Source organism: Phalacrocorax aristotelis, chromosome 4 (genome assembly GCF_949628215.1).
Source record: "Phalacrocorax aristotelis chromosome 4, bGulAri2.1, whole genome shotgun sequence".
In the NCBI taxonomy this organism is placed as follows: Eukaryota; Metazoa; Chordata; class Aves; order Suliformes; family Phalacrocoracidae; genus Phalacrocorax; species Phalacrocorax aristotelis.
Window position 1 is genome coordinate 3,078,099 of NC_134279.1, and position 27,946 is coordinate 3,106,044.

General features: G+C 48.5%; 1 protein-coding gene across 5 annotated transcripts; it reads right to left on the minus strand.

Annotated features, from left to right (window-relative positions):
- Positions 1–535: 535 nt before the first annotated feature.
- On the minus strand, positions 536–27,887 carry PURG (purine rich element binding protein G). Of its 5 annotated transcripts, XM_075090046.1 has the most exons (4): positions 25,847–26,863; positions 1,949–2,026; positions 1,144–1,170; positions 536–1,048 (listed from the first exon to the last, which is right to left on the minus strand). In XM_075090046.1, the coding sequence occupies exons 1-4, from the start codon at positions 26,665–26,667 to the stop codon at positions 1,036–1,038; spliced, it is 939 nt and encodes a 312-aa protein (XP_074946147.1). In that variant the 5' UTR covers positions 26,668–26,863; the 3' UTR covers positions 536–1,035. The 5 variants fall into 5 exon arrangements, with proteins under 5 accessions (XP_074946147.1, XP_074946146.1, XP_074946148.1 ...); XM_075090045.1 differs by lacking the exons at positions 536–1,048; positions 1,144–1,170 and adding an exon at positions 27,840–27,887 and having other exon boundaries at positions 1,389–26,680; XM_075090047.1 differs by lacking the exons at positions 536–1,048; positions 1,144–1,170 and having other exon boundaries at positions 1,389–14,291.
- Positions 27,888–27,946: the final 59 nt, after the last annotated feature.

Below are 27,946 nucleotides of genomic sequence, written 5' to 3' on the forward strand. Positions count from 1 at the left end.
ACCCCCCACAAGTAGCCTCACCCCCGTGTCCCACGTGGATCTGTGTTACCCTGCGGGCACCCGCACACCCCCCCTGCACCGTAACAGCTCTATCCCAGGCCCCGTCACCCGCACCCCGCTGTCACCCCGCACCTCTTCTGCAGCACCCGCCGCCGAGCCTCGGCGTTTTCGTGACAGCGGCAGCAAGGCCATCGTGGGAGAGGCAGCGCCAGCAGAGCTGCCCCGCGGAAGGGTGCGGCCACCAAAAATCAGCTGGGGAAGCAAATCTGCATAATTTGGGGTGATGCACTGATGCTCAGCGCTGCCGGGGACCGAGCAGAGCCCACCGCAACCCGATTTGAGGCTAAAAGGTGACAAATGAGCATTTTGGAGTGCAGACACCACATTTTTGCTGAGGATGGAAGGCAGACATACCTGACCGCACCCTCCACAAAGCCAGGCTTCTTGTTCCCAGCTTGTCCCCACGGGATCCACCTCTGCTCCCTCCGTCCCGTGCTGGCGTCCATCGCCATAGGCAGCGCTGCTCGTACTGTGAGGAGCAGCCAGGAAACATCTACAAAACCGTGATAAACTGGGAAAAAAAGCCAGAGAGAGGTCAGAGGGGAGGAAAGAGGCAAAGAGAGCGGGGCCGGTGCCTGGAGGGCAGGATAAATCACTCAAAATAACAGATGCACAGGGACAGTTTCTGACAGGAAGAAAGGGTGACAGCCTGAGCCCTTGAGCTCCCCTGAAACGTTCCCCTTAGATACAGATACGTCTTTAAGGGAACATAAAATGCCCTCCCACAGCAGCCTGCAACATTTTAAATCCAAAATCAGCTTTTTTGGGGTGGGAAAAACCCTCAAAACCTTGAAGTGTTGCAACAGGTTTTGTTTCCAAATGCATGCAAACCTGGAGCATTTGCTTATTCCTTTTATCGAACCCGCTGGCTGATTTGATTACGTCCCTGGAAACGCATGTGCAAATCATTTTTCCAGCCTTTTGAGGGCGCTGCCTTCCACCGCGACGTCTCCAGCGACGGATGCCAACTTCCCGCTAACGCAACGCGCTGTAATACCGAACCGGTGTTAGATGCTGATGCGACAATTTAATCTCTTAAATTAAGCGGGCTGAAGCACGGCCGTTCCTCTGTCGTGCACTTACCGGAGAGAAGGGTCCGATGATGAAAGACTGGAAAAAAAAAACAACGTCAAATTGAAAAGCCCTGGGGAGATGAATGCGAGATAACCGAGAGAGAAATATTTATAGTCTGAGTCTTGGCTGAAATGATTTCCCCTCCCGGGCAGACAGATCTCCTTCTCGCCTTCACGGGAAGCGCCCAAAGGAGAGCCACCGTGCAGGCACCTTGGAGTGGCGATAAATCCCATTATAAGAATCAGAGCAGACAGTTAAGACTACACAAGTAAGCAAATTTATTTTAAGACAGAACAAATATCGTGGCAAACAACAATATGCAAATTCAGTTGAGAACAGGGGTAAATATCAGACTTTGTTTTCAAATCGATATAAAATATAGTCAGATTTTATTTTGTCCAAAAAGCAGCTCGCGTTGGGGTGGGGGGTTGGGAGGGGATGGGTCTGTTCACGCCATCCGAGGTGTGCGTCACCTGCAAAACCTCAGGCTTGGGAGGCGGCTCCTCTGCCAGCAGAGATGAGCGATGCCGGGAGGAGACGGAGGTGCCTTTGGGAGCTCCGGCTCCCCTTGACTCCAATTTTCTGCCTCCGTTCCCATAAAAACGCAATTCTTGCTACAAAGCAAGGGGCAGGTTCATCCCCTCTGAGACCCTCCGCGCCCACCTACGTACGGGCAGGGCGGTCAGGGGGATATCGGCAGCTTTTTAGGGTCGGGCATCTTTGAAGGCACCTGCATCTCCTCTTCCCAGCTGGCTCCTGACAGATCGACCTCCCGTGGCCGACAGCCTGAAAAGCCAGCGAGGGAGCGGCTTACCTCGGTTGCCAGAGGAGCTGCCGCGGCGTGAACGGGACGAAATCCCCTCCCGGCGCGAAGGTGCTGGCGCGCTGCTTTCTAGAAAAGCCATCCCAAATAAAAGCAGACATAGAAAACATTAGATTGTCAATGATGCTTTGAAACAAATTCAAGTTTATAATTCTTTTTTTTTTTTCCTCTTTTTTTAGTGATCACGCGTGTGTGTGTGTGTGTCGACTTCATACAAACAGACAAGAAAGACGTTGTGAACTTCAAGCTCTGGGTCGGCATGTCGTCAGTTAGCATCCGCAGAAGCACCATCAGATACGGAAGAGTTAGCACCAGAGAGTTTGGAGGACCTAACTGATAACATGCGTCATTTGGAAAACCGGGGGACAAGGCTGGGAATGGGCGGTGGGGGGACATGGTACAGTCCATTAGAAACAATACAAGGCAATTCATGAGTTTTCATACAGTACAATACAGTCACTGATCAATTAACCCTTTCAGTACAGTACATGACAAGTAACACTTTGCACCCTGTTAACACTAGGAAAGGAGGCTTTGGGCCGGAGGGAGGTGGCTGGTAGTTTAACCCTTCTGCCTTTTCATTTCAGGGTCCGTGGATTGCTTCGGCTGCTTTTCAGACACGCGTCTGTCCCACCCCAGCTCGGGCAGCCCATCCCCAGCCTGGCTTCCCAGGGGGATGCGCTGGGGGACCAGGATGCCGCCAGCTCATCCACCCGCAGCAAGGCCTTCACCCAAATTGCCCTGGTTTGGCTAGGGAAACAAGAGAGCCACCACCCCTCTGCCCCGCGCCAGCCGCCGAACCGATGAGAAAACCTCAAATTTGAGTTCCCCCCTGGCCAGTTCTGGTGCCAAAACACGCAGAAAGGGAGCAGAGGTCGAGCCCGGACGGCCCCAAAGCCAAACCCGCTTCTTCCCTCGGGTGTAGTGAGAACAGGGTCCATTGGAAAAGTGCTAAATTACAGTACATTGGCATTTCCATATGTCAACTATTGAACAGCAAAACAGATTGTTTGAAGACAGAATCAGTATCGTACAGTAAGTTCACACTTAATTCTTCACCGTTTCTACACTTGTAACACATGCATTTTATTTCCATTAGTTTAATGCCAGTAGGACCAACATCCTCCAGAACAATGATCTAACATTAAACAAAAATTCCTAAGAAAAATATTAAGCATCACATAAAGTTTCAGAAGAACCTGTTAATTAGCATCACAAGGTACTCAGATTTACATTTAGGAGTTTTCATGCCATGACTTTAAAACACCTTTTGGTTAATATCTGGGGGGGTGGGGGGAAAACAAACCCCAAAAAACCAAACCAAGCCCCCCCCAAAAAGGAACGGTTGGGGAAAAAAATGTATCTATCTATACGTATACGCACCCATACACACATGCACGTACACGTGGATGGGTGCATGGGTGTGTGCGCATTTTGAGACTGCTTCCTGCAATGCACAATTTGTTTCGATAAACTTGATTCATTTCAAGGGCATTTTCATGGGTCCAGAAAGACTTTCAAGGAAACGAACTCTAAATTATTAAACCAAATTAAAAAGTCTGTCTTGGAGAAAAAGAAAAGGTCAGTAAAACATCGCCTGTGTGTTGTTACAATGCGCTTCTCATGAGCTATCTTAAAACCCAAACAACTAAAAATCCCTACATGAGCTTTTTTTTTCCACCTAAAAGGTCCTTCCAAAGCGAGAGGTGCTGTGCTAGGCTTTGCATTCGGGCCTCACGTGTGCCGTGCAGGAGAAAACGCTTACTTTTACCTTCCCAAAGGACGAGATGCCAACTCCAAGGGGCAAAAAACCTACACCTTTGGGGGAAAATAAGAAAAAAAAAAAAAGGACCTGCTCCACATCCCCCTTTCTCAGGAGCTTAATTTCCAAGGACTCGAGACCTGTGAGCTCGCTGCAGGGGGTGAATTTTCCAAGGGATTCGCCTATATCCTCGTGACAGCGAGCGGGATGTAGGCTCTGAGTCACCAAGGTACTTTCTGAAGAGGCTGTCCCCTCGGCCGCCATCATTTTGGGGGGCTTAGATATAGCAGCATCATTGCCAGGTGCTATTTCTTTAAAGCTAGATTTGCAGGGTTAATTTGGCTGGGGGGAGAAAGACAAAAAAAAAAAACCAAACAACAAAAATCTGGATTCTATTTACATTTCCATTTTTTAAATCCAACAATAGAGGATATAAGAGCATAATACTTGGGGCTGCTCAAGGTTTGTGGGTTTTAACTACCTTCGGTTCCCACTGGACACCCAAATCCATGAAGGTCTATTGAAGAAGGAAGCTTGAATTGAGCCCAAGCAAAACCAGCCATCAAAGCTGGAGTTGGCCAGGGAAAATACTTCATCTGCTGCAACAAGCAAACCCAATATAACTATTTTTTTGGCCGCTGAAGGTTATTTCCATCATGTCTGCTTCTAGCAGTGAAGGAGAAGACCTAATTCACTTCTCTCTGTGCAAACTGAGCATGCTGTAACGGCAGGGTTTATCCATCAAGTGTCACCAGGGAGAAACTCCCATCAAGCCGTATTGCCAGAGAAGGACTTGGATCAACTATCGGCTCATCAACGAGGATGAGCAGGAGACCCAAGCGTGGGTGCCCCACTGTAAAGGAAACACAGCACTCTTGCGTCCACCGTGATTTATTTGCTGCTATGGAAAACCCACGAGGGCTTTTAATGAAGCAAAACACCATCAGCTGGTTGAGAGTGGATGGTTTGGGACATCGAAACCCAGATTATTCTGCATTCCAGGGATCATCATCCCATTTCAAATCCTGGAGATTTATGACTATGTTTATTACAGACTCTACCCTACCGATTTCTTGCTGGCAAGGGAGCTCTGGTCCCCGACCATCCATACTGAAATACCACAGGAATTTAACAAGAATAGCGATGCACATCTGAATTGCCTCCTAACGCGAGACCTCATCAACTCCTAACACCGCTTTTCATATTCAACAGCAAACCCCGTGGTTATTATGCTCCATCTTCTAAATAATCTGGAAGTCTTTTTACTTAAAAATACCTTTTGTAGTTTAAGCCCACAATCAATCTCAACAGCACTTTCAGTACAGGCACAATGACGGCTTTTATTGCAATGGCTTGAGCACAGTCTTTATTGATACCAGCATCTCAGACTGGTTTTAACTTCGCTGTCCCATGGACTCCCCCTGCTAACGCAGACCGGGGTCTCGTACCGAAACCAAGAGCATCTGCCCTACGTTTCTCACTCCGGGTCTGCTTCGCGTCCTGCGGTCCGCTCAATTCCAAGTGTAAATTAGATAATCTTGCACCATCCCGATCCCTTTTGAGACTTCTCCTGTATCTTTGGTGTTTTTAAAAGCCATGCGCTTAGGTCTCCAGGTGACCTCAAAGTTTACATCAACCACGTCTAAATCACGTCTGTCAGTGATTTAGATGTTCGTTCTGTTGTGTAAAACAAGCTCGGATGGGTTTAGTTCCCTAATTTATAAAATCGCTAACAGATATGTAATGGAAGTCAGGCACCGGACAGTGGTCACATACACCTCTAAATTATCTTCTGATGGCCCCTAAGGAATTAACACCGCGCCTAAGAGGCTAAATAGACTGGGGAAAATAAAGAGTTCAGAACTCAGTGCTAATAGTACTTACAAAAGTGCAGTGCTCAATATAGTCAGAAGCAAAGTGACTACTAGTACTTAAAGTGCTAGTTTCAAAGTTGGTTTGGTTCAGTGTCCGAAACACGGGTAGAACGTGGGGGATAGCTAGGGGTGAAATTAAAAAGAGACAGCACTGCAACTGCACATGCCACACCAAAAGTGCTTCAAATCACACCATTGCGGAGAGATGCATAATGCTACGGCTCAGCTTGTGAACACATACGAGCAAACGACTGACACCTTTTAGGTTACGATAAAGAACAGCTCCATTAACTCCATCACTACAAGCCCATTCAGAAAGCAAGTGGTCACTGCTCACGAAAAAAATAAACCCACCCCAAAACCAAGAGTCTCTCGGAACATTTACGAGTCTTTGCAACTATGATACTCAAAGTCTAGCAAAAGCAACCCTGGAAAGCCTGCACAGTGTCTGCAACAAGCTTCGCCGATGCTTATCATGCACTTTACAGAGGAGTCGCGCCGCAGACTGCCTCCTTTTACACGCTATCTTACAGTTAGCCTATTTACCTATTTATTTCTGGTTTGCTTTTTTGTTTGTTTTTCTTTTTAGCTTTCTGACCATGCATTAAGCCGGCTTTTTTCTCTTAACCACCCTACCAGTCAAAGGACAATTAATGCAAGAACAAGACAATGAAGATGGTCTAGTAAACAGTGATGTTCCTTATGTCCTGTCTTCATTTTCATGAAGGAAAATGCTCCGGAGAAGGACTTAGAATCAGCATGCTCCTGGAAAGAGGCTGGAAAAGGAGGATTCATCCCGACGGATGTCAGGCTCTTCCCCTTTCTCTCTTGAGGCACACGCTTCCCTCCGACCGGCCCATCGCCTATTCCAGCCACTGACATCTGCCTTTTTATTCCCTCACATCAAGCAGCAAGCCCAATCCTACCTTTATACTCATGCTGGAAGAGCAACGACTCCGCTCGCTGGAAACAGGGTGCAGGAAACCTCCCTGCTAAGGTCTGCGTTGGTCCCAGACCTCACCCTGGGCTGGAAGCGGCTCCTCGCAAGCTGGGACAGGCTCCAGCAGTGCCCTTCCGTCCCCTCACCTCGGGAGCTCAGCGCTTGCGAAAACAGGGTGTTTTCTCCCGAAACGAAAGCGGCAAATGAAAAAGGGGAAACCAGACCTTCGATTCTCACTGTGTTTCAGTAAGGACCCCAAAAGGTCACTGAATAGCACAAGTGGCCCCTGCGTGCATGGCCGTCGGCTCTCCCAAGTGTTGTACAAGGCAACATCTGGCTGTCCAGCATCTGGTGCAACTGGGATGGCTACGAATCTTTTTATGGGGAAAGCTCTTCTTAAAACAAAAGTATTGGCTTGCTGGAGTTGGCAGGGTATGTTGGGTGTGCTTCGGTATAGCTGCAGGCATTTTCCTCATCAGAGAGCACGCACTAGAGAGATGGTTTTTCAGAAGCAGGTAACACAAACACCCCAAGGGGAAAAAAAGGAGTTACAAAGCCAGGTCACTTATTTCCACTACTGCCACAAAGACCTGTATTTAAACAAGCAAAAAGCAAGGCCGCGCATCCAGGGGCTATGGATGTGGATCCACCTTTTGCGGACATACAACTGGGAAGAAAGAAACCTGGAAAAGACGTGGGAGCTGGAGAAGGCCAGTGTGAGGTTGGCGGTGCCCCGCAGTGAAGAGGGCTTGTGATTTCGGCAGGCGTAAGGTGGGGAAACGCAACTATCTCAACCCACAGTCCAGAGAAGAAAACTGCTGAAGTGATACATCCAGCCTTGCTGCCAAAGCCAGCAAGGTCTGGGGAAAGGAGGCAAGCGCGTGTAGTGGCCACGACCCTGCCACCCAGTGAGGAACAAGTCCATCGGCGTAGAAGAGCAAGCACTATGGGGGAGAAGTGTGCCAGGCTGCACACCACGGCTTTATCGTAATTGATGGTGGAGCCTTGTGGGATTAAAAGCAATCGCTGAGCATTATGATGGGCAAAGAAGCATCTTGCAGGGCTGTATTCAAGCCTGATCTAGCAAGTCTGGCATATATCACCATTTCCCATACGTAGGTCCTGGGATAACTTTTGGTTTAAGTACCGTTGACCTCAACGTTGAGACCAAACCCAAACATTGTATGCACGGAAAACTTACCAGCGTGAAAACTCCCGTACCAAACTTGCTCATTTTCCAGGTCTTTTAATAACATGTTCTTTCCTGTCTTCCAATTGTAAGGACTTTTGGCAGAGGATAATAAATCTAATGCTAGGACACTGCATCAAATTCTACAGTAATTTCCTGCGCTGCTCTCACAAGGAAGTTTTCACATTGCCTTGTGTTTTTGCTGCTTTAGTTTGTCCTAAGGTCACACCGCTGTCCACACTGAGAGCCCTTGCAATTTTGCCTCCACCTGGACTGGCAACCCTGTTAAGTTTTTAAAAATAAAAGCTATTACAGATTTTCTGGGAGAAACGGCTGCGTGCTAGCCCATGACCTCACCTTCAGCCCAAGCTCTGGATTTTAAAGGCATTTGTAAAATCCTGCTTCGGCTGGAGCGCTAGATTTTAATCTAAATATTCTTGGCAACTTTTCCAGTCTCCAAAACACAAATCATCTGAAAGTTTATTAGGAGCAATGCTTTATTTTTGGAGGCGGAGTCTTTTGCTGTGTCGAAGCCTGCAAGTATCTGTGCACCACAATTAAATGCTGATTTTCAGCAGTGAACAAAGTGATTCCCAGACACAGCCTATTGCCGAGGAAAATGCAACCCCCGATCAGTCGGTATCAGAGGTGTAATGTGAACGGAAGATGCAGGGCCATTTTTAATTCTATGCTAATTATCGCAACAAAAACCAGATCCTGCAGCAGAAGACCGATTCCGGGAAGAAATAATCATCCATCTTCCGTAGTCCCAGCCATGCTGCTCAAGAAGAGGCTTATTTACAAAATGGCAGTCTCCAGAAAAAGGCTGTGCTATCGTTGCCTGGAAAAGCTATATATTCAGATATGTACTGCTACCGCTCTGGGAGTGCTCTGCCTGGGAAATTCTGCTTTGAAACTAAACACGATAAACTTCAAGTACGAGCAAACGCATCCTGTACAACAAATACCAGCTGTAGGGCTAATCCAACCCACCACACCACAGAAATGACGCTTGGAGATCCCTGCTTTGAAATTCATGCTTTCGGTTTTGAGAAGGAAAATCATACAACCTTTAAATTTTTTTATACGTGAGAAGATGCTTTCAATAAAAGCATCAGTGATGTGTAAACCAAAATGAAATCCCAAATGCAGACTTACTGCATTTTGTATGGTTACTTAAACGTGGACAAGAAGCCTCTTTTTTTCCCCCCTGCGCAAAAATATCCATTGTGCAGGAGGGCATAAAAATACCCTTTTTTGTATGCAGGAAAGAAAAACCCAATGTATAAAACCATGAACCTGCAGAGCAGATGTGAAAGGGATGAGAAAAACACCAAGTATCAGGCATGCAATCTATTTCTGTTCCCCAATGTACCACTGTAGTCTCTGAAGAGGCTCTAACATGAGATCGTGCTGCAAGACTACCTCATGGAGCCATGGGTCTGCACCTTTGGGTCACAGCCAAGCAAGACACCAAGTGCCTCGGCTAGTCCTCCCGTTGCAGCAGTTTTCCCTTGACTGTCAAAATACAGTCTTCATCAAAGAGCAAATGTGTCCAGGGGAGCAACATGTACGTGGCAAATTTATTCACAGGGACCTTGCGACCACAGCCGCTGCTTCTCCCTGGGGAAGCCACCACCACCAACTCGCTACTGCTCTGCTCGGTGTTCTCCATCTCTCCTCGCCGGGTATCCACATGCACTGCTAGCCATCGATGATCCCTGCGTCCAACATTATGAGGCACGTTCCTAGGGGGCAACCGAATAACTGCAATACATTGCCCTGCTGTAATGATGGTGCCTGAAGATGGGAACATTGGACCGCAGGGACCACATGTTGAAAGCAAAACGTTTTATTACCATTGGTTAAGCTTCATAATGCACATTTATGAGTAACAGAGAGGTTATATGGAGATCACTTTGCTCGCTACCAACTACAGCTTCTGGGACTAAATGCAGCAGCTGTTGAGTGGTGCATAAGAGGACCAGTGGAAAGAAAAAGAGGATAACGTACAGTTGAAACAGCGGGGGTGGGTAGCTTGGCAGAAAACAGTCCCCTAGCTTGAAATTCAACCAGAAATCATTTTTTCTGCTGTACAAAAAGCCACAACATCCTAGACAACCGCTGGCGACCAATTACTGCCCTCGAAACGCACCCCTCCGACTCAACACCCACTTCAGCATCTACCACCTTGTACGGGCGCCACAACACCGACGCAACAGGGGAAGACTGGAGGGGACCGCTTTCGCCTGGGGGGACGACACCTCTACAGTCAATGGATCGAGCCTGCGTGCCAAGCAGGATCCTTGCTCGTCTAATCGCAACCCCTTCTCGCAGTACACGGGTGTTTATTAGAGGTTTTGTGTCGCCATGAAGGCAGAAAGGTGGATCACGCCTGTATAACCAGAATTCAGCGTGGTTGGCTAGCTCAGCCACAATGCTCTGCAAACACTCGCCCAGGGTTGATTCAGATGTGTGATTTTTGGTTTGTTTTCTTTAAGTTTCCATGCAATGTTTTCGACAGTAAATGCCACCCTGAGATGGTTTCTAAAGAACATAAGTTTCTTCCAGCACAAATTGCACCTTCAGTCTAAGATCAAAAATATGGTTATCTTCCGTAGAGGTCAGAGGTCATGAAAAAAGCTATTTTGGACCATCTGCTAAAGAATCACTAACACAGTTTAACAGCACCAGCTTTTTTAGCCCAAATCACTTTACCTTTCAGCCAATCTTCTACACGCCGCTTCAAATTGCATCAAACCCTTTCCAGGGGAACATTCTGTTCTGATCTCCCCTTTCCCGATATTACAACTCTCATTCCACATTAGTTTCTGCGTTCATACAAAATGCAAAGGAGAGGGAGAAAATGCCTTCACTAGTAAAAGAGGACTCCAGCTATTGCTAGCACAAAACTACTGATTTTCTTCTTCCAGAAAACAAACTCCTTGCCTAGAAAGGTGGGAAGCTCTTGGAACACTGAAAGCCCGGAGGAGGCTGGTGTTTAGGCTGAGGCAAGTGAAAAAGAACCATGTCTTAGCCTCTTGTTTGTTCTCTTCTGCACAGCATCTTCAGCCTCACTGAGAGGAAGAGGTCGGCATAGTTTTGAACAACCACAGAGGGCAGCTCTAGGGCTTATTGCAACAGCTCAAGGCCTGCAGTATGGAGGAGGAGGAGGAACTTCACTTTGTGGAGAGCCTGAGAAGGTGAGGAAGTTAAGAAGATCTTCCAATTAGTGCTTTCTCTTTCTCCTCTGGTGCCACAGAGGGGCTGAAGAGGCTGTACCTCTTTGCAGGAGGGCACTTCAGAGATCATCTCAGGAGGAGGTTCGGAGACAAACAACAGGGGTGGTAGATCAGTCCACCCCAGAGAGCCGTCGTGCTCTCCAAAACAGCCTGCAAAGTCCAAGCTGTGGCTCAGCCTTCACTCTTACCTCTTGGCTCATGTCTCAAGAGCTTGCTCCTCTAGCTTTCTGCTCCTCTTTCGGGGGGCTTGCAGAAATACTTCGGGGGTGACACCTTCTCCGTAATAGGTTAGCCAGCAAAGCGACTGCATCTTTGCCAGGTTCGGAATTGCAGTCCCTTCCCGTTCTTGGATCATCTTGGAAATGGCAAGAAGCTTTCAGAAACCATGGGCTGCTGTTGAAACCTTATGAGGCTGCGGGTTGTCTAGAAGGGAATAAGCATGTTTAGGGAGGTTATCCCTGCTTTAGAGGGTGTCTCCTAAGAGCAGAAAAGAGGTGAGAAAAGCAACAGGTTAAACTGCAGTCTGCTGCTGCAGGGATGAGTAAGTGGGCACCAGCTCTGCCTTACACTCTGGATTGTGGGTTTTCCTGGGGATGCACACATACGAGCCCAAAACATGCACTGCCAAATAAAATGAAAGTTTTAAGCTGCTTTTAAAAGAAAAGTCTCTGTAATATGCCTTCACCGAGATAACCCACAGTTTAAAGCTGGCGGCGTCTGTGAAAATGTTCGTCGGGTGCTCCAGCACTTCGGTCTTCTTTTTTCTCTTCTTTTTGTTTTTAATAAGATAGCTAGAAGGAACTTATCATTTCTTAACTCAAAGGGTCAGCCCCGACAGCGCTGAGGGACGACTGTGCTTGCGTAAGCAGAAAATGCTGTTACCGGGCGCAGGGGCCAGGACGCAGCAAGCTTACGTGCAGGCTGCATGCCAGCACACGCCGATCCCAGGACAGAAATGTCTGCGCGCTCCCCAGAGAGGCTGCCTTACTTGAGCACCAGGCAAGAGTTAAAAGTCCCGTGAGGCACAAAAGGAAGGCTAAAGTAGTTGGGCTCCTGCATTAGCCAGGATAAAGCTGTTTATGCCTTCCCTTTGCAGTTACACTGCGATATACAGTACGTGTGGGCGGTGGTCCCTTGCCTTGCCTGAGCTTGCCGGAGCTCAGGTCTCTGTTGCCACTTGGACCCAGGTCCCACATGCAGGCTGCGACGGTCCCTGGTCCTGGTGGCTCCCTGCATCGTCACCCACTGCAGCAACCGGAGCCAGTGCAGGACTGTAAGAGACTAGGCAGGAGACTTGGCAGAGGCACAGCTCTTATCTGAATATCTTCGTACCTACTTTGCTGTGGGTATGCTCATCCCACGTACCTGAATGTACTAACCCACATCAAACCCTTGGGTCGATTCCCAAACTGATGCGGAAGCGCCTCGCTGTTATGCACGCAGAAAAAAAGCGACTCTAATTATTCTGCAACCAATTTAAAGGTCCCGGGGAGGATGAAATCCTGGCAACATTTAGCTCAAGACGCATATTTCCAGACTGCAGCCTACTTCTGTGTTCAAAGAAACAAAATTAAGGTTACCTATAACAGGGGATCCAGGCACAGCATGGAGTTGTGGCAAGAAGCAAGAATCGGAGCAGTACTTGTAGCAGAGACAGTAAAGCTCACCCCTGAGGAAGCTGTCATACGTTGTCTACAAGCGAGATGTTGCACGCTAGCTGTTCGGAGGAAGCAGCTAGCCTACGATAAGCGTATGATCAAATCTGCCCCAGGTAACTTGTTCACGCAACCCCACTCGATGTAACAACAATCACTGAGGGAATCACTGGCTGTATGGTTAAATCACTACTCCTTTGCTGCAGCATCACCCCAAGCCCCACAAGAACCCGCCTCAACTTAGAGTTAACATCTCCCAAAGCCACGCAACAGCTGCAGAAGCAAATGAGAGCTGCAGAGCAGGACGCCTTTGGCCCCTGGAATGGTTAAGGCCAAAGCACACCAAAATAGACACAGAGGAAAATGACTGCCTGGGAAAAGTATAACCAGCTATGCGTCTTTTTGTCCTACATCGGCTGCAGCAGTTAGCAAAAGCACGGGGATGGAGGGAACCAAGGCACATTTGGGCTTTGCTCAACATTTCCAGAGAGGTTCATAAGCAAGGGCTTAAACAAGGGTGGTGAAGTTCTGAGGAAAAACCCAATCAAGGGCTTTCGAGCCAGGTCGCCCACACGACGTGAATCAGACTGATAAATACTCTTAGTGGTCAAACTGGGAAAAGGAGCAGCACAACCAGGTCTGGGTCCTGCGAGCAAACCGAGAGGAAAATGTCCCTATACTCGAGCCGTATAAACATCTCCAGGGGTTGCAACCCATGCTGCTTTAGTGACCTTGATGTTTTGCACCCAGACAGAGCAAGAAATAAAATGCCAGTTTAAAGGACACGCACTGAGATAAGAGGCACGAGGTTTGATTCACCTTGTAAAACATGGTGCCTATTCTTGGCTTTATAAGTAAGTGTTTGAGCCACAAAAACTCCCTAATTCTACCAGAACGGGGAGGGATTATTAGAAATGCTTAAATTAGAAAAACCGCACCACTAACTACAGTGATGTGCACACAACCTTTGGGAAGGGCCTAACAAAACCTTTCACATCTCAGAGAGAAAGGAAAGCGATCACATCAACAGGAGACACACTACAGCTTTAAAGGGCTTGAAAGTAAAATAATTTTTGACGATTGGGGTGGAAGGGGAGATGGACGTGTTACATTAACACCAGTTGGCAAAATCCCCTTGCCAGAGATCATTTAGAAGCTAGAAACACATAAATGGTTCAGTCAAACAAAGTTTTAGGGCTGGCCCCTTGGGTTTAGTCCTTCCCCTGGTATTTACCACTGTGAATTTGCAAAAGTGTCGGAGCTCAGAGAAACACAGCAGTCTGCCCCAAAATCCTCCCCGGACTGGAGGACTAACTACTAGACGCAGGCACACTAGTATAATCCTGCACCCGTCATGAAAGGTGAAGAGAGAAGAAAAGCGCTGGGCATGCATTAACTGAGTTATAGGATCCAGGATAAATGCTACCACAAAGAACTGAATCAAAGCCTTGCCCTCTGTTCTTGGCTGTCAACGGCCTCGGCTCATCCCCGCTGCGACACCTAGCTGGGAATAACTCTTTTAAGAGCGGCACCAGCACAATGCTACAGCTTTCAAACTCTTTTCAGAGTTCATTGGTGTCTCGGCAAAGAGGCTGTCCTCGGAGGCAGCTGAGTTCCCTTGCAAATCGCTGTTCTGATCAGTGGTATAAAGACCTTGGGAGTGTTCAAAAATCTGGAAGAAAAGAAAAAGCAGCTGTCATGAATGCATCCCAAACAGAAATGCATCTGTTGACCGCACACGGAGTTTAATTTAATCCAGAGTACTTCTCCGTCACCTCTCCTCTGCCTGAACCTGCCTGCTGTCTCTGGCCTTAGATTCCCCCTGCGAGCTTCCCGGAGGAGAGACGGTCTTTTTGCATCAGGTAATTCCCAACCACGCAGCAGCAGAGCAAACTCCTCCACGCTACGCTCAAAGCAAACATGACAGTTTGCACAGCAGCGACGGTCGAAGGGGAAATTCCAGAGACAAAACAACTCCTGTTCAACACCGGTTACGGAGGGAAGCGGTGGGAGCGATTCAAACGCCAGACTTCGCCCCCCGCGAGCCCTCTGGTTTGCTCCCGTGCTGCAAAGCCATCGGGGTCTGCTGCTGGCAGCGCACGACGTACTTCAGCTCGCCCTATTCAGCGTTAGCGCGGAACAGCAGGGATAATGAATTTACGTTAAAAATACCGGGATGGCACTGGCACGTGCAGCCTTTCCCCTAGGAAGTGGAGGGAAGAAAGAGCGACTGCTGCCTGACAGATGTTAGTCATATGCTCAAATGCACTTCTGGAAGGCGCTCGGATATACGTGTCGAGTGATTATAAAGCAGTGTGAGAACCTGCATGGAACAGGAGGAACTTCTCTACACAAAACCGTTAGATCTCTCCACAATAAAAATGTTACTAAGGAAAAACCAATTAAATGTCAGTGCAGCCAAAGCTTCTGGGAGTTGGAAAAAACCCAGAACATCAGGGTTCTTCAGGCCGTTATCTGGCACGGCTGGGTGGGCACTGCTTCCAGCACAGCTGCGAAGGAGCTGGTGACACAACTATGTTAAGACAGGGTAGCCAAAAGGCTTTCTCAGCGGCGTAACCTGTAGCCTCCCCACCCAGAAAATCAATAGAGGGGCTTAAAACTTATCTGGAGGAAGGAGAGACATCCCTGTGAAAGACACAGCCACCTGGGACTGAATGCCAACGCTGCGTGTCTTGCTCACTTGGGGATATTTTTTTTTCCAGGTCCCGATAATGACCTGCTGCTCTGACGCTGTTCAAAGCAGAATGAGCTCTTCCTCTGTGGAGCGTTTTACTGCTGGAAATATCACGAAAAAGTGAAACTCAAGTGCTGGCCAGTTTTGCTTTGAGATCCCAGTTTGTAAGAGACGAGTAGCAGCAATGCCGAACTAATGGTGCAGAAGATCAGAAAGCCCATAGGTGTTAGAGGAGGGAGCACGAGCACGAACGACGATGGCAGGCGAGGAAATGGGAGAGGCAGAAGGAGCAGAGGGGAGGGCCAATTCAGACAAAAACGTAGCTAAAGCTAGAAAAGTTCACGTAAATATTTTGGTGACTATTCGGGTTGTTGTGTGGTCAAAAGACACTTTTCTGTAACAATCCCTGAAGATATGGGAACACCAGGGAAAGCCTGTATTTCCAAACAAATTGACACCGGGAGCTTATATTGTCATTAGGCGCATTCTTTACGTTTGTGTTTAAACAGGAATCTTGTTAGTGCTAGAGTTACTGCTTCTATTGTGAAGATGGGGGAAGCGCCATAGTGTTTAGGAGGATATTTAATATTTAGGAGAATGCCTGTGCATGGGCTATTTTTTTTCTATGCTGATTCAGAAATAAGCATAGGCGTGAATGATAGGCGGTGTTCTGACGCCCCACCACGTACAGAACAGATTTCTATTGCAAAGCTTTGCAGAAAACGTGCGCTCTGGTATTTTAATAGTCCAGATTTTCTAAAACTATTAAAGAAGACCTACAGTACAGGCAGAGAGTGAGAAATGACTGACTTGGTAGTGGCTCTACCGAAGAGGACCTGGGAGGAGGCAGAGTTACAAACTGGTCTGGAGGCAGTAAGTACGCTGTTGCAAAAAAAAAACCCCAGTGTCCTGCAAGCACAAAACCTTGTATCGTTTGCAATCCTTCCACTTGAAGCTGGTAAGATCGCAGCGAAAATACCTATCCCGATTTTGGATTCTGTAATTCTGGATTCAAGAAAAAGACAGACTCATCAGAAAGCAACAAATCATGACGAGGGCTAAAAATTACCCTTGGCGGAAGGTTTAGTATTTGCTTAGAAAAGGATGCAGAAGAGACCTGACAACAGTCTTTAATTATGTAAAAGAGCTGCAGCAAGGAAGGGAACAGACTGTTTCCATAACTCTTCTTGAGAGCATGGCCTGTAAGGCAAAAAGCGGTAGAATGAGATGGAAGCAAGGGACACACGGGCTGGACTGCAGGAAAAGTATCTGAGAGTAAGCAGGGTGAACCACTGAAACAGCTTGGGGAAGAAGACTGGGAATATCGATCACTGGAGATTTAAAAGAGCAGATTTTTTCCAGGTTGTTCAACTTGGGGAAAATGTAGATGCTTTTTGCTGTGTGGACCCTGAAACGTACCATTAGAGGGCCCCTCGTACTTGCAAATTTAAGTTTAGAGTCAGATAAGTTGGTTACTCCTTTATAACTTTCTGCACATTACTGAGCACCAGCCCAGGTGAAAACCAGTATGGGGAACAGGCCAGGTTTAGCTAGTCCCACCTTGGAACAGGGGACCACACCTGATGTTCTCCAGAGGTCCCTTCCAGCCCTACTGTAATAAATCTTATACCACGTCCTCTCGTCCTCCTTGCCCTTAGACTTCTTTGGTCTTTCCTCCTTCTTGGAAGGGAAGTTGGAGGTGGAGGAGTTCTTAAAAGGCTTGCGAGACTCCATTTGGGACCGAAAACCCAAATCTATTGAACAACCCGGTGTTATTGAACAGTACGCCGATACAGCTTCATACTAAACAGCGGAGACAAAAAAAGTTGGAAAACAGAGCAATCGAAGGTCAGGAAGTGCCAGAACTAAGGATTATTTGAGCAACCCTAATTCCGACTGCTTTGGACATATGCATAGAGAGCTTAATTACACAATCTCTTAAAACTTTCCCTCCTCCTCTAGCATATTGGTTTCTTTTTCATTCATCATTCTGTACGCAATCCAAGCCTTACCTACGCATACCTTCCAAGCACTGTGTGCGTATCTACTCAGCACGTTTCACACCAAATTTCTTGTTTTGCTTTCAGACATCATCAGTATTGATCAGTACCAGATCGTCACGAAAACTGTAACGCCAAATGCACTCATCTTTACCACACCCCTTTGAGGTAGGCAGGTATCATTCACCCCGTCTTATCGGTGGGGAACATAGGCACAGGCAGAATAAAGCCAAAGTGGTCCAGACTCCATTATCAGGAGGCCCAGCTTGAGATACTGACAGCTTTTTCAGAGCCCTCCAATTATTACGGCACTTCACTCGTTCGAAGCACAGCTTTCAACAGCTGTTAACACGAACCGCTTCCGTACATCAGACCTCAGAGTGCCAACGCCAGCGCCCAGGAAAACCAAGGCGACAGAGGCGGTGATCATCTGCAGAGAGTCTTGTTAAAAATGACACAAACCCCTTTGCAAAGACAGGCACGGAGTTTGTTTCTTGAAAGCCGCTTTCTTTCCCCCCGATGCCCTCCAGCCTTCACCAACGCCCTTCCGCAATGGAAAACAGCAGCTGCCCCATCGATAACATAACCCTCCATCACACAGCCTCAGCGAGTTCCCGGAGCAGGAGGCAGCCAGAGAAGTTTGAGGAGCAAGGATCTGGTGAAAAGCACACCATAAATTGGGAGGGCATGAGGAAGCCTTACAGGCCACTAACCCTTGTGTGCTCCCCTAAACTTCTGCAGGTATTCCCGAGCAAGCCTCCCAGCAATCAAGCCAAGCCAGTCGAGTCTTAAAAAGCAAGCTGCAAAAGCAGTAACTCCATCTGTTGGACCTGCTTGGCCCCAACGGGTTTGTCAGCAAGACCTGACGCTTGCAGAGCGTGTTACTGCCGGGCAGATGTGTCCCAAAAAGGAAGGAGACCCAGCCAAAGAGACCCACCCTGGTCCCCGAGAGGAGCGTTAGGATCCAGGCTCTCTGCCTCCTTCCCCGGCTCTGCGGGACTCCAGCACTGACGGTGCCACCTGTTCCTCCTACCGCAGATAAAACCATCGTCATGCTCTGCGATTCCCTGGAGCACGAATCTTGTCCTCGCTTCCCTCCGCCCCCTCTTGCCTTCTCGTTCCTCTGCCTCGGTGGGAAGCGCTTATCTCTGCTCTTACTCCCCCTCTCCCGCCGCATCGTGCCAACAACGTGCTCAGAACAACGACCAGATGGGAATACTTGTAAGAGCCTGAGGTTAACCCGTCTCTTTTATCCCACATACCCTCTGCTGTTTTGAAATGCAGATTCTATTGCACGCTATTTGTAGTGTAAAGATTTAACGTTAATAGTACAGTATGTTGATATTGCTTGTGAAATCTATTTCCCTGCTCGTATTGCACGTTGAACGTCTCTGATAAGGAAAACAGAAAAGACGACAGCTAACGTTTTAACATCTTGAAAGGGAAGGACCTATTAAAAACACGGAAAAATTACTAATTTTAATATGTATATGCATATATATATATTTAATATTCCTCTCTCCCTTCCCTCTATGTTCATTAGTGTGTCACGCATATAAATTCACAGATGTTTTATGAGCACTGTGCTTCGTGGGGCTGGGCAGAGAGCCTGAGCTTAGACAGCTGTCTTCCAGCAGCCGACACAAAGGGCGGTCTTTTCCTCCAATTAATCTTGGCGAGGCAAATGATCAAGATGAAGAAACAGCTAGACGCAAATTTCTGCGTGCGGGATGGACCTCCCCCACCGCGGTTAAGAAACCCATCTGTCCAGCTGCATTTCCAGCCAACCACTCCAAGGCAGGAGCCGTTATCCTTCTCTGTTGACTAGTACGTAGGATAGGTCTGAAACACCTAAAAGATGGAGTGTATCTTTTTTTTTTATGCACAGTGCCTACTCTGTACAGAGCTAGCAATTTCCACATGCCACTCCAAGCGTTTTGAGGTAGCCTATCAATTAGGAAGATGAATTAGCAAATCATTAATGATGGTTTTATTGGGGTGGCAGCCAGGGACCTCGAGGCTAGGCCAGTACCTCTGGATACAGTACAAACACAAAACACATCCAACAAGCATGAAAAGGCCAGAAGGTACATCCAGCGTACGCCTTTCTAGAAGTTAATGTACATAAGAGAGCCCCGAGGCTGCGGGTTCACGTTACGCATGACGTTTCCGCGTGTGGAAGGAACGATCTAATTACATCCATCACAGGAACACCAAAATGACGCCTCAATTTATGCTTTGACATTCCTGGAAAAACAATTTTTAATCTACACTATCTCAGGAATTCTTGATATTTTATTTTACCTCATTGCTTTAAAATACTCTTGTCTTGATGGAAGTAGAGGTGGGGAACCGAACATGGGCATGACAAAATAGTAGGAAGAAAAACTGGTGTCAGCCCATGAAAGCTTCTACGGATATTGGAGAAACAGAGTGGCAAAAGACCTGGGTTTTGTTTTTCCCAAAACACCCGAGTCCAGAAGCACCTCGTCCCCTGGTCGGGGCTTTTTTCCTGTGGTCATGACAGAAGTCAGCCATTTTTAGGCAAGACCGGATCACCCCAAAATGTCCGCAGCCATGATTTCACAGCACCGACGGGCTAAGCGTGTAGGACACTGAGGGCAGCCAAGACCCTTCACACGAACCACAGGTATCACTTCTACAGACAAGAAAGAAGCCTAACGGGTGAATCTTGTTTCTCCAGATGCTCAAATTTGCCTGTTTTTGCATCTACGCAATGAAATTTTAATGACTCCAGATGGAAAGGGGCTCAAGAGAAGACATCACCACGCTAGCATTAATAATGTAAAGATGACATATCCACTGCCCGACGGGGAGTATGCCCTACAGCCAGGAAACAACTTGTGTATATGGCATCATCCGCAGGTACGAGGAGGATAGCTTAAACCTGGTGCTACCTCAAGCCACCGCCGACACGCACATCCAAGGGGTCAAGGTCCACGGTCCCAACCTGCCAGGCGTCTATCTGAGAGCATCACGCTCGCGTGGTCCTTTGGGAAACCTCGGATATGCTGGACAAGCTTTGCTCCCCAATGCCAGCGCTCACGCCGGCGGGATCAAAGCCGGAGGGACGTTTCGTTTCGGCAAAGGCTGCAGGACGACAGCCTCGCTCGGGTTTATGCAAGTAGCTTCTGATACATTAAGTGTAGCCTTTATTTCCACTCTTACTTGGATAAACTCTTTATTTCGAATACAACCTTTACTTGAAAGGAATGAAAGGGTAGGAAGGGAAAGGTGAATTTTAGACATCACAACACGTTAAGTAATTAAAAATAAAGGGCATTCTAATTTTGGAGGAAGCAGCATAGAAAATTAAATGGAAGGTATACTTTTCTTTACGAATTATTTTATAAATTGTATATATCTACTGCACATACAGCAAAAGTAGGAATGCCATGGACCTAAAACCGCTTATTAATTAATTTTCAACCTGGTGCAAAATCTGCCCGATAAAAACACAAAATAATAAACCTTTTTCTGCTATAAAAATTACTACACTTGGATAAAAGGGCCGCAAGTCAAGCGAGCAGTAGGCTTCCTAACCACTACCAACTCCCTTCCCTGTGAGCTTACCCTTCCCTGTAAGTTTGGGTCACTTCAATAGGCCACGGGGAAAAAGAATTATGCTCTCATTAGAACACGACATCTTCAGCAGAAAAAGAGTGTGCTGACATTGATTTTGCTAATTGCTTGCCTTTTTTTGCTTTTTCAATAAAGGACGGGTTTTTAATACTTCTACTTGGGATTTTATGAACATGGTAGTAGAGATTTGCAGAGCCAGGGGTTGTAAAATGGCACTGAAACACGATGTGGCCGGCAGTACCTGCAGCTGCCTCTTCCGCACAGCTCTCACCTCACCTCAACGACGCCTCCAAGGAGTTTTGCCTTATCTTGACTATGTTTTCACTTGCAGCCTTTTCGAAAACTTAAGGGATGAGAGTGCTTAAAAGCAGAAACCTTACAAGGGCCGTGACAAGCAGTACGTAACCAGCTTTCAGAGAAATAACGTGTTTATCCGGACCAGTAGTAGGAGAAAACTGCCCGCTCTTTAGACCGCGTGCTTCAGGTAAATAAGATTATTTTGCTACGAGCTAGTACAGGCTACAATATACTCACACAAATATATTAATGGCTATATGTGAATATGAATTTGTATATATCGGATACAGATAAGAGACACTTATGACGACGAGTAGGTTACCAACAACCGCTGCAGCTTCTTGCTGGGTAGAGTCCGTCATCCAGACTTGACATGACGAACCCTTGCCGGTGGGTTTTGCCATCCCTCCCGGAGCGCCCGGCGGGTCACCCTCACCACAGCAGTGCAAAACGCCTCCCGACCCTTCGTTAGCACGCCCCTGCCTCCGTACTTTACCAAGAAAGCTGGCTCGATGGGCTGGACTCAACACAACCCCCCCACTGGCTGCAAGGCAGGGGAAGCCCCCGGAGCCCCCTCCACCCAGGATAAGCTTTTTAAAGGACCGCCCCAGCTTCTGCGCCAGCAGCGGGGAAAGCCAAGTACGAGGGAGCTGCTGGACTCGGCTTTGTCAAGACTACACATGAAAAGCTTGGTTTTAAGCCTCAGCAACAACATCAGGGGCCCGATTTGCAGAAGGGGTGAAGAGCCGCAGCGATGGCGGAGCTGAGGATGCTCAGCAGCTCTGCAAATCACAACTTAAAACCAAAAAAAATCATCCCACTCTTGGTGGTTTGAGAGGACCCTCAATATAGCGTCTGTCCTTTAACATACGAGCGGAGCTGGACCAAGCAAGTACGATAGGTCTCTAACAGACACGTGCATGCAGGAGACGGCTTCTTTCAGCATTAGACTACGTTACCAAAGCATCCCCTTACCAGAGCGGGAGCAGAAATGTGCTCCTAGTATTATTTACACAATATAAAGTGCATTACGATTTAATTATTGAACTGACAGACTTTCTGCCGGGACCACACAATTTTGAAACAGAGGTGAGGGCTTAAATAGGAAAATCTCTCATGAGAAAAAGAGGTTCAGACTGGTGCTCTTCACCCTGTCCTCCTTAGGATTGTTTTTGGCCGTTCTTTCTAGTGCAAATAAGCTTGTGTTTTCTCAAGTTTAAGGGACATGGCAGTTTCAGGGCATCAGGAACGAACATTTAAAACGCATTAGGGATTCGGTGTTCCCGAGCATCTCGATGGGCCCTTCCGCGCGCAAGCAGCCCACGTTATCGCCGCTCTTGGAGGCTGAAGACGCGCTGCCAAAAATAACAAGGAACCCGTTTCCAAATCTCACCATTAAAGTCTTGCATTGCTACATTTCGAGTGAGGCTGTACTACCCTCAGACGACAAGATCTGCAAACATGGGTGCTTTCCACGGCGGTGGAATCCCGTGGCCAGTGGTTTACCCACGGGTGATGGGCTATGAACGTGAATATCCCGATTCAGTTTCGGATACTAAGGTGCGTCCCGTGCCAGGGGAGTAAATGCATTAGTGGATCCTATGGGATACCTGCGTGCCAGAACCAAGCCCGACCTGGTAGCCAGCAGACGCTGGATTCCTCGATGATACAATAAACCGATGCCATCGGAAGGCCAATTCATTAACAAAAGATAAAGGGTTTTTCAAAAATAAATGGGCTGCAATAAGGAAAGCCATTTCGCACCTTTTTTTTCTTTTAAAACGGTAAAGAAAACATCCCTTTCCAATCGCTTTGCCTGTCGCAAGTATTTTCCTCACCAGTGCTACAGGAACACAGGGAAGGCATGATCGCTTACAACACACGCGGTCACGCGGGCTAGATCCGGCGTAGGAGCTTTTACAATCCCTTGAGGCAAAGGTAGGCTGGGAGGGGGAGATGTCAAGCTCATAGGGGAGGAATGCCACGTAGAAACAGGAAAGAGAGCGTAAAAAGTTTGTACATTCATAATTCCGGTTTGTTGGAATAGAAGTCAATTTTTTTTAAGCCAGGCACTGTGACGGGCAGCAGCAGTCAGCGATACGCTAACGTACGCATCAAGGACTCATTCACTAAATTCTGGTTTCACACCAATAATAGAATACAGAGTTATTTTAATGTCGGTTTTGTTTTGTTTTGTTTGTTTGTTTTTCATTTGACCTGTTAAAACCATCGGGACCAAAGCCCTAAGAGCAACGATGAACCAGTACCCCGTTTAACCCCCGGCTGATTCATCACGGTCCGCTAGCTGTTCAAGTGGTGAAGCGAGAAAATCTCTCCGAGAGTTGAAAAAGTACCTGAAAGAGCAATATACGCAGAAACGATGGGGCGTTTTTGACACGAAGCCAAAGGCTTGGTTGCTGTAACTGCTATGCGTGGTTTTACCTAAAGGGGGAATCACCTAAAACAGTGAAATTAACTTCCTTACTTCTTGTCACAACCGTAACATTTTCCTAAAGGTTCTTTGGTGACTTTGGTGCAAGCTTTTATTTTTTTTTTCTTTTTTTCTTTTTTTCTTTTTTTTTTTTTAAACATTGAAACAGATTGACTACTTTTAGTACCCAAACTAAAGTCCAGATTACCCTCTTGGTTCCCACCCCTGCTTCCCCAACTTTTCTTGTTATGGTTAATGACATTAACAGGTAATAGCATTCGGATTGAGCGTGGCCGTGCAGCGTGCAGGTGGGTCCAGACTAAAGGCGATGAACGCTCTGGGTGGAGATAAATTTGTTTCTCAGCAGATTGAAAAAAACCCAAAACATGTAATGGTTGCATGGAAGAATAGCTGGTCCACATGCATGCTAGGCCACTCTGTAAAAAAACAGATTCAACTATTATAAATATCTGATTAGACACAGTAATGCCTACTTAAAAACAATCTTAACGGTGGGCAACACGTTATTGGAAGTACCTGGAGCTCAACCAAACTCCCACCGGTTTCAGAGGGGAAGGAGCTGGTATTCCCAAGGCTGAAAAAGCCCCTTACATTAGAAGTATTCACGTTTTAAGACACGACAAAGAATTTTCAAAATCTTTTGTCAACCTCCTAAACAGGTAATTGTACACATTTTCCCTCCGGGCAGAGAGTTTCTATTGTGAGATGTAAAGTTTATGTTACAGGGACTTTAGCGGGACGACACTGAAACGTGGTGGTGGATGATCAGAAATCGAACTGCTTGATGACAGCCCCAGCTCTGAGCGGGTGGGAAGGGGGTGATGGCAGAGCACGGACATTACCTCCTAACAACAACACCTGTAAAATCAACACGACAGAAAACCAGACATGGCGAAAACCACAGCTTCCGAAACGTGCCACGGGTTAAGTATGAGAGAGATGCCTTTTTATATGAATCCAACGGTGCACCAAACCCCCCAAAGGTCTTTCTCGCAGTAGGAGAAAAACGCCTGGGTGTTTTCCTCACACGGGTAAAAACGACCGCATTAATCCTACATTTGGGAGAGAAGCCGGGAGCCTCGGTCGCGGCGTTCCCTCCGCCTCCGACTAGCCACTCCGGATCCGCCTGCTGGAACCCATAACACCCCTAATACAAAAATACCTTCTGAAATTTTGGACAAATGCATTGAAAATAAAAAAAAATCACCAGCATCGCACGGGGAGAACACATAGATGAGGAGTGGGTTATTATTCATTGCCATTAATTCAGAAGGCTTAGCACTTGAGTAGAGCGTAGCTATCCTGGGATACTCGGATTATTCGGTCAGCACAAAACTACGAAATGAATATCAAATTTTCCGCTCTTCACCAGCACATTATAAAGGTCTGACCGGTTATCGAGCTTTTACCCACACAGAATATCGTTTCAAACTCAATAACCAGCAGACGCTAATTTTAAAACCTCTGCCTCTCCGCATACACACACCAGCAATTCACATGAAGTCGATTTTTGTCATAAATGCCCTACAGCTACGCTGCTCGGCCTTTTGACCGAGTACGGGCAGAATTGAGTCCTGGAAAACCCGTCATAAGCAGAAACCGATACATTTCAGCATAAGGTTTGGGTGGGTTTTTTTTGTATCACATTGAAGTGCAACACAAGCCTTATCTAGACTATTTAAAGGTCAGAGTGCTGGATTTTTTTTGTGCTGATACGTGTACTTCCATAGTCTTCAACACTCGAAGCAGCTGACTCATACGGACTCAGGAGGTTGGTACTTTCATAAGACATACGGAGATGTTTTGGGCGTAATTGAACGTGATAACCAGACTCCTATAACATTACAGACTGGAGTTAGCAAGAACTACCAGAAAAGGACTTTACAAAAAAATGGGGCGACTTGAAATTACTATAGGTCAGTCCCTCTCACCAATTTCTGCTTGTTTTGTTTATTTTGCCAGACGGCCAGTCCAATGCACTCTATTCAAGACCCTCTTGCTCTTCACCACTGTCCCCTCTGGCATCCATTCTTTTTTCTTTATGGCTGTTGTAAATTCTCCTCATCTCTTCTTCGTACTTGATAAAATTTTCCCCAAACCGTGTCCATGCTTTGTACGGAACCGTGATGGTGTTACGGTAGGGCGGCCTCACCTCACTTACCTTCAGGAAAATGCCATACCTGTTGGATCCCACGTCAAAGTAGAAGCGCTTGTTGTCCACTCGGAAGGAGGTGCCTTCGGGGAGCTCCGGGGGCTCGTCGCCTCCCCCCTGGCGATCCTCAATGTCCCCTTCGCCGTATTCTTCAATCAGCTGGACCAAAGCATCCCTGAACTCAATCATCCCTTGTGCCGGAAGGACGATTGTCTGCTCCTGCCCCAAGCTGTGGCCAAAATAACCCATGATGCCAGGTCCCCTACTCATGGTTTGCCTAATCCGCAAGAAGCGCCCCCGCTGATTCTCCTTCAGGTCCAGGTAATACTTTCTGTTGTCCCTCTCGATGTACTCCGTTTTGAGGACGCTGTGAGGGTGCTCTTCAGAGCCGACAGACACCGGAGGCGAAGGCGGCGGGTGCTGCTGTCGCCTCCGGGGATGCTGCTCTTTGCCATTGCTGTGCTCGTGCCGGTGTCCGTGGCCGCTTTTCAGGCCCAGGTGGGCATAGTGCTCGATGAAGTCTCCCAGGCAGTCCTTCAGCTCGGCGGCCACGGACAAGGAGAGGGTCAGCTTGCTTTTTCTGATATTGTCCTGCCTGCCTCTTCCTATCCAGACCTCAGCGATCTTCAGGAAGCGGCCTCGGGAGCTCTGCTTCACATCCAGATAAAATCGCTTTTTCTGGATGTCCACCCTCTTGGAGGCCAGCTCCTGGATCTCCATGCAGCCCCCCTGGGAGGAGGCCGGGTAATGGTACTGCTGCTGGGACTGGGAATAAATGCTCCTGTGCAGGCCAGAGCCTCCCAGGTTCCTTCCTCCTCCTCCTCCTCCTCCTCCTCTCCCTCTTTCCATCTTTACCAATCAGCTGGAAATAATACATAACAGAGACACGGATGACAACATCAGCATCAGGGGCCTGCTCGGCTTCTCGGCAGCATCTCTGTTCGGCGCTGCTCTCCCTACAAAGATGCCTGCATCCCTCTCCACCGCCACGGCACGCAGCATCGCAGCAAAAGGATCCCGGGTGCTCTTCCCCTCCCCTGCTCTGGCTCCCGCCGGCCGGCTGACGTCCTCCCAGACAAGGGAGCCCTCCTTCCAGCAGCACACCAACCCCAGTGCCCTCGCCATCTGTCCCCTCCACCCCGGCAGCCCTCCCTGCCCTGCACACCTCCCCAAGCCCCCCTGGCCCAAGCATCACAGCCTGCACCCCAGCCCTGTCCCCCTGGCACTACAGACCGCTCCAGCTGCCCCAGCATCCGCTCCTCTGTGGCAGGGTGTGGGAGCCCCGGGAGGGTGGGTTGGGGTGCCCCCGTCGGGGTGGTCACCCAGCCCCCCCCAGGGCTCCAGCTCCCCGCTGCAAGGTCCTCCCCCACGCCGCTGCATTTCCCCTCTCTCAGCCGCCTCTGCCCTTCCTCCCCAGGGCACTGGGGGGGCACTGGGGTCCTTCCCAGCACTGCCTCCCTGCCCCCTGGTGCTCCAGTACGGCTCCCCGGTAACCCCAGAGCCCCAGTACTGCTCTTCCAGTGCCCCAATTCTCCTGCCCCAGTGTCCCCAGAGCTCCACCTCCTTCCCCCCCAGTACTGCCCCCTTGCTCTCCCACTGCCCCACAGTGCCCCAGTACTGCCCTCCTGCCCCCCCAGTGCCTCAGCACTGCATCTCCTGCTCCAGTGCCCCCAGTAGTGCCCTCCTGCCGCCCCAGTGCCCCCATCACTGCGGCTCCCGCCCCAGTGCCCCCAGTACTGCCCCCCAGTGCCCGCAGCACTGCCCCCCATCACTGCATCTCCTGCCCCCAGTACTGCCCTCCTGCCGCCCCAGTGCCCTCATCACTGCATCTCCTGCCCCGGTGCCCCCAGTACTGCCCTCCTGCCCTCCTAGTCTCACCAGCACTGCCCCCCTGCCCCCCAGTACTGCCCCCCCGTGCCCCCAGTGCCCCCCAGCACCGCATCCCCTGCCCCACCGCTGCACACACACACCCCTCCTGCCCCGCCGCTCCCCCCAGCACTTCCCCTCGTCCGGTCACTCACCCCATAGCGCCCATCGCCGCCGTTGCCCTTCAGCCGCCGCCGCCGCCGCCGCCGCCGCCGCCGCCGCCACCGCCCGCAGCCGGCGGCCCCGCCGCCCGCCCCCCCGC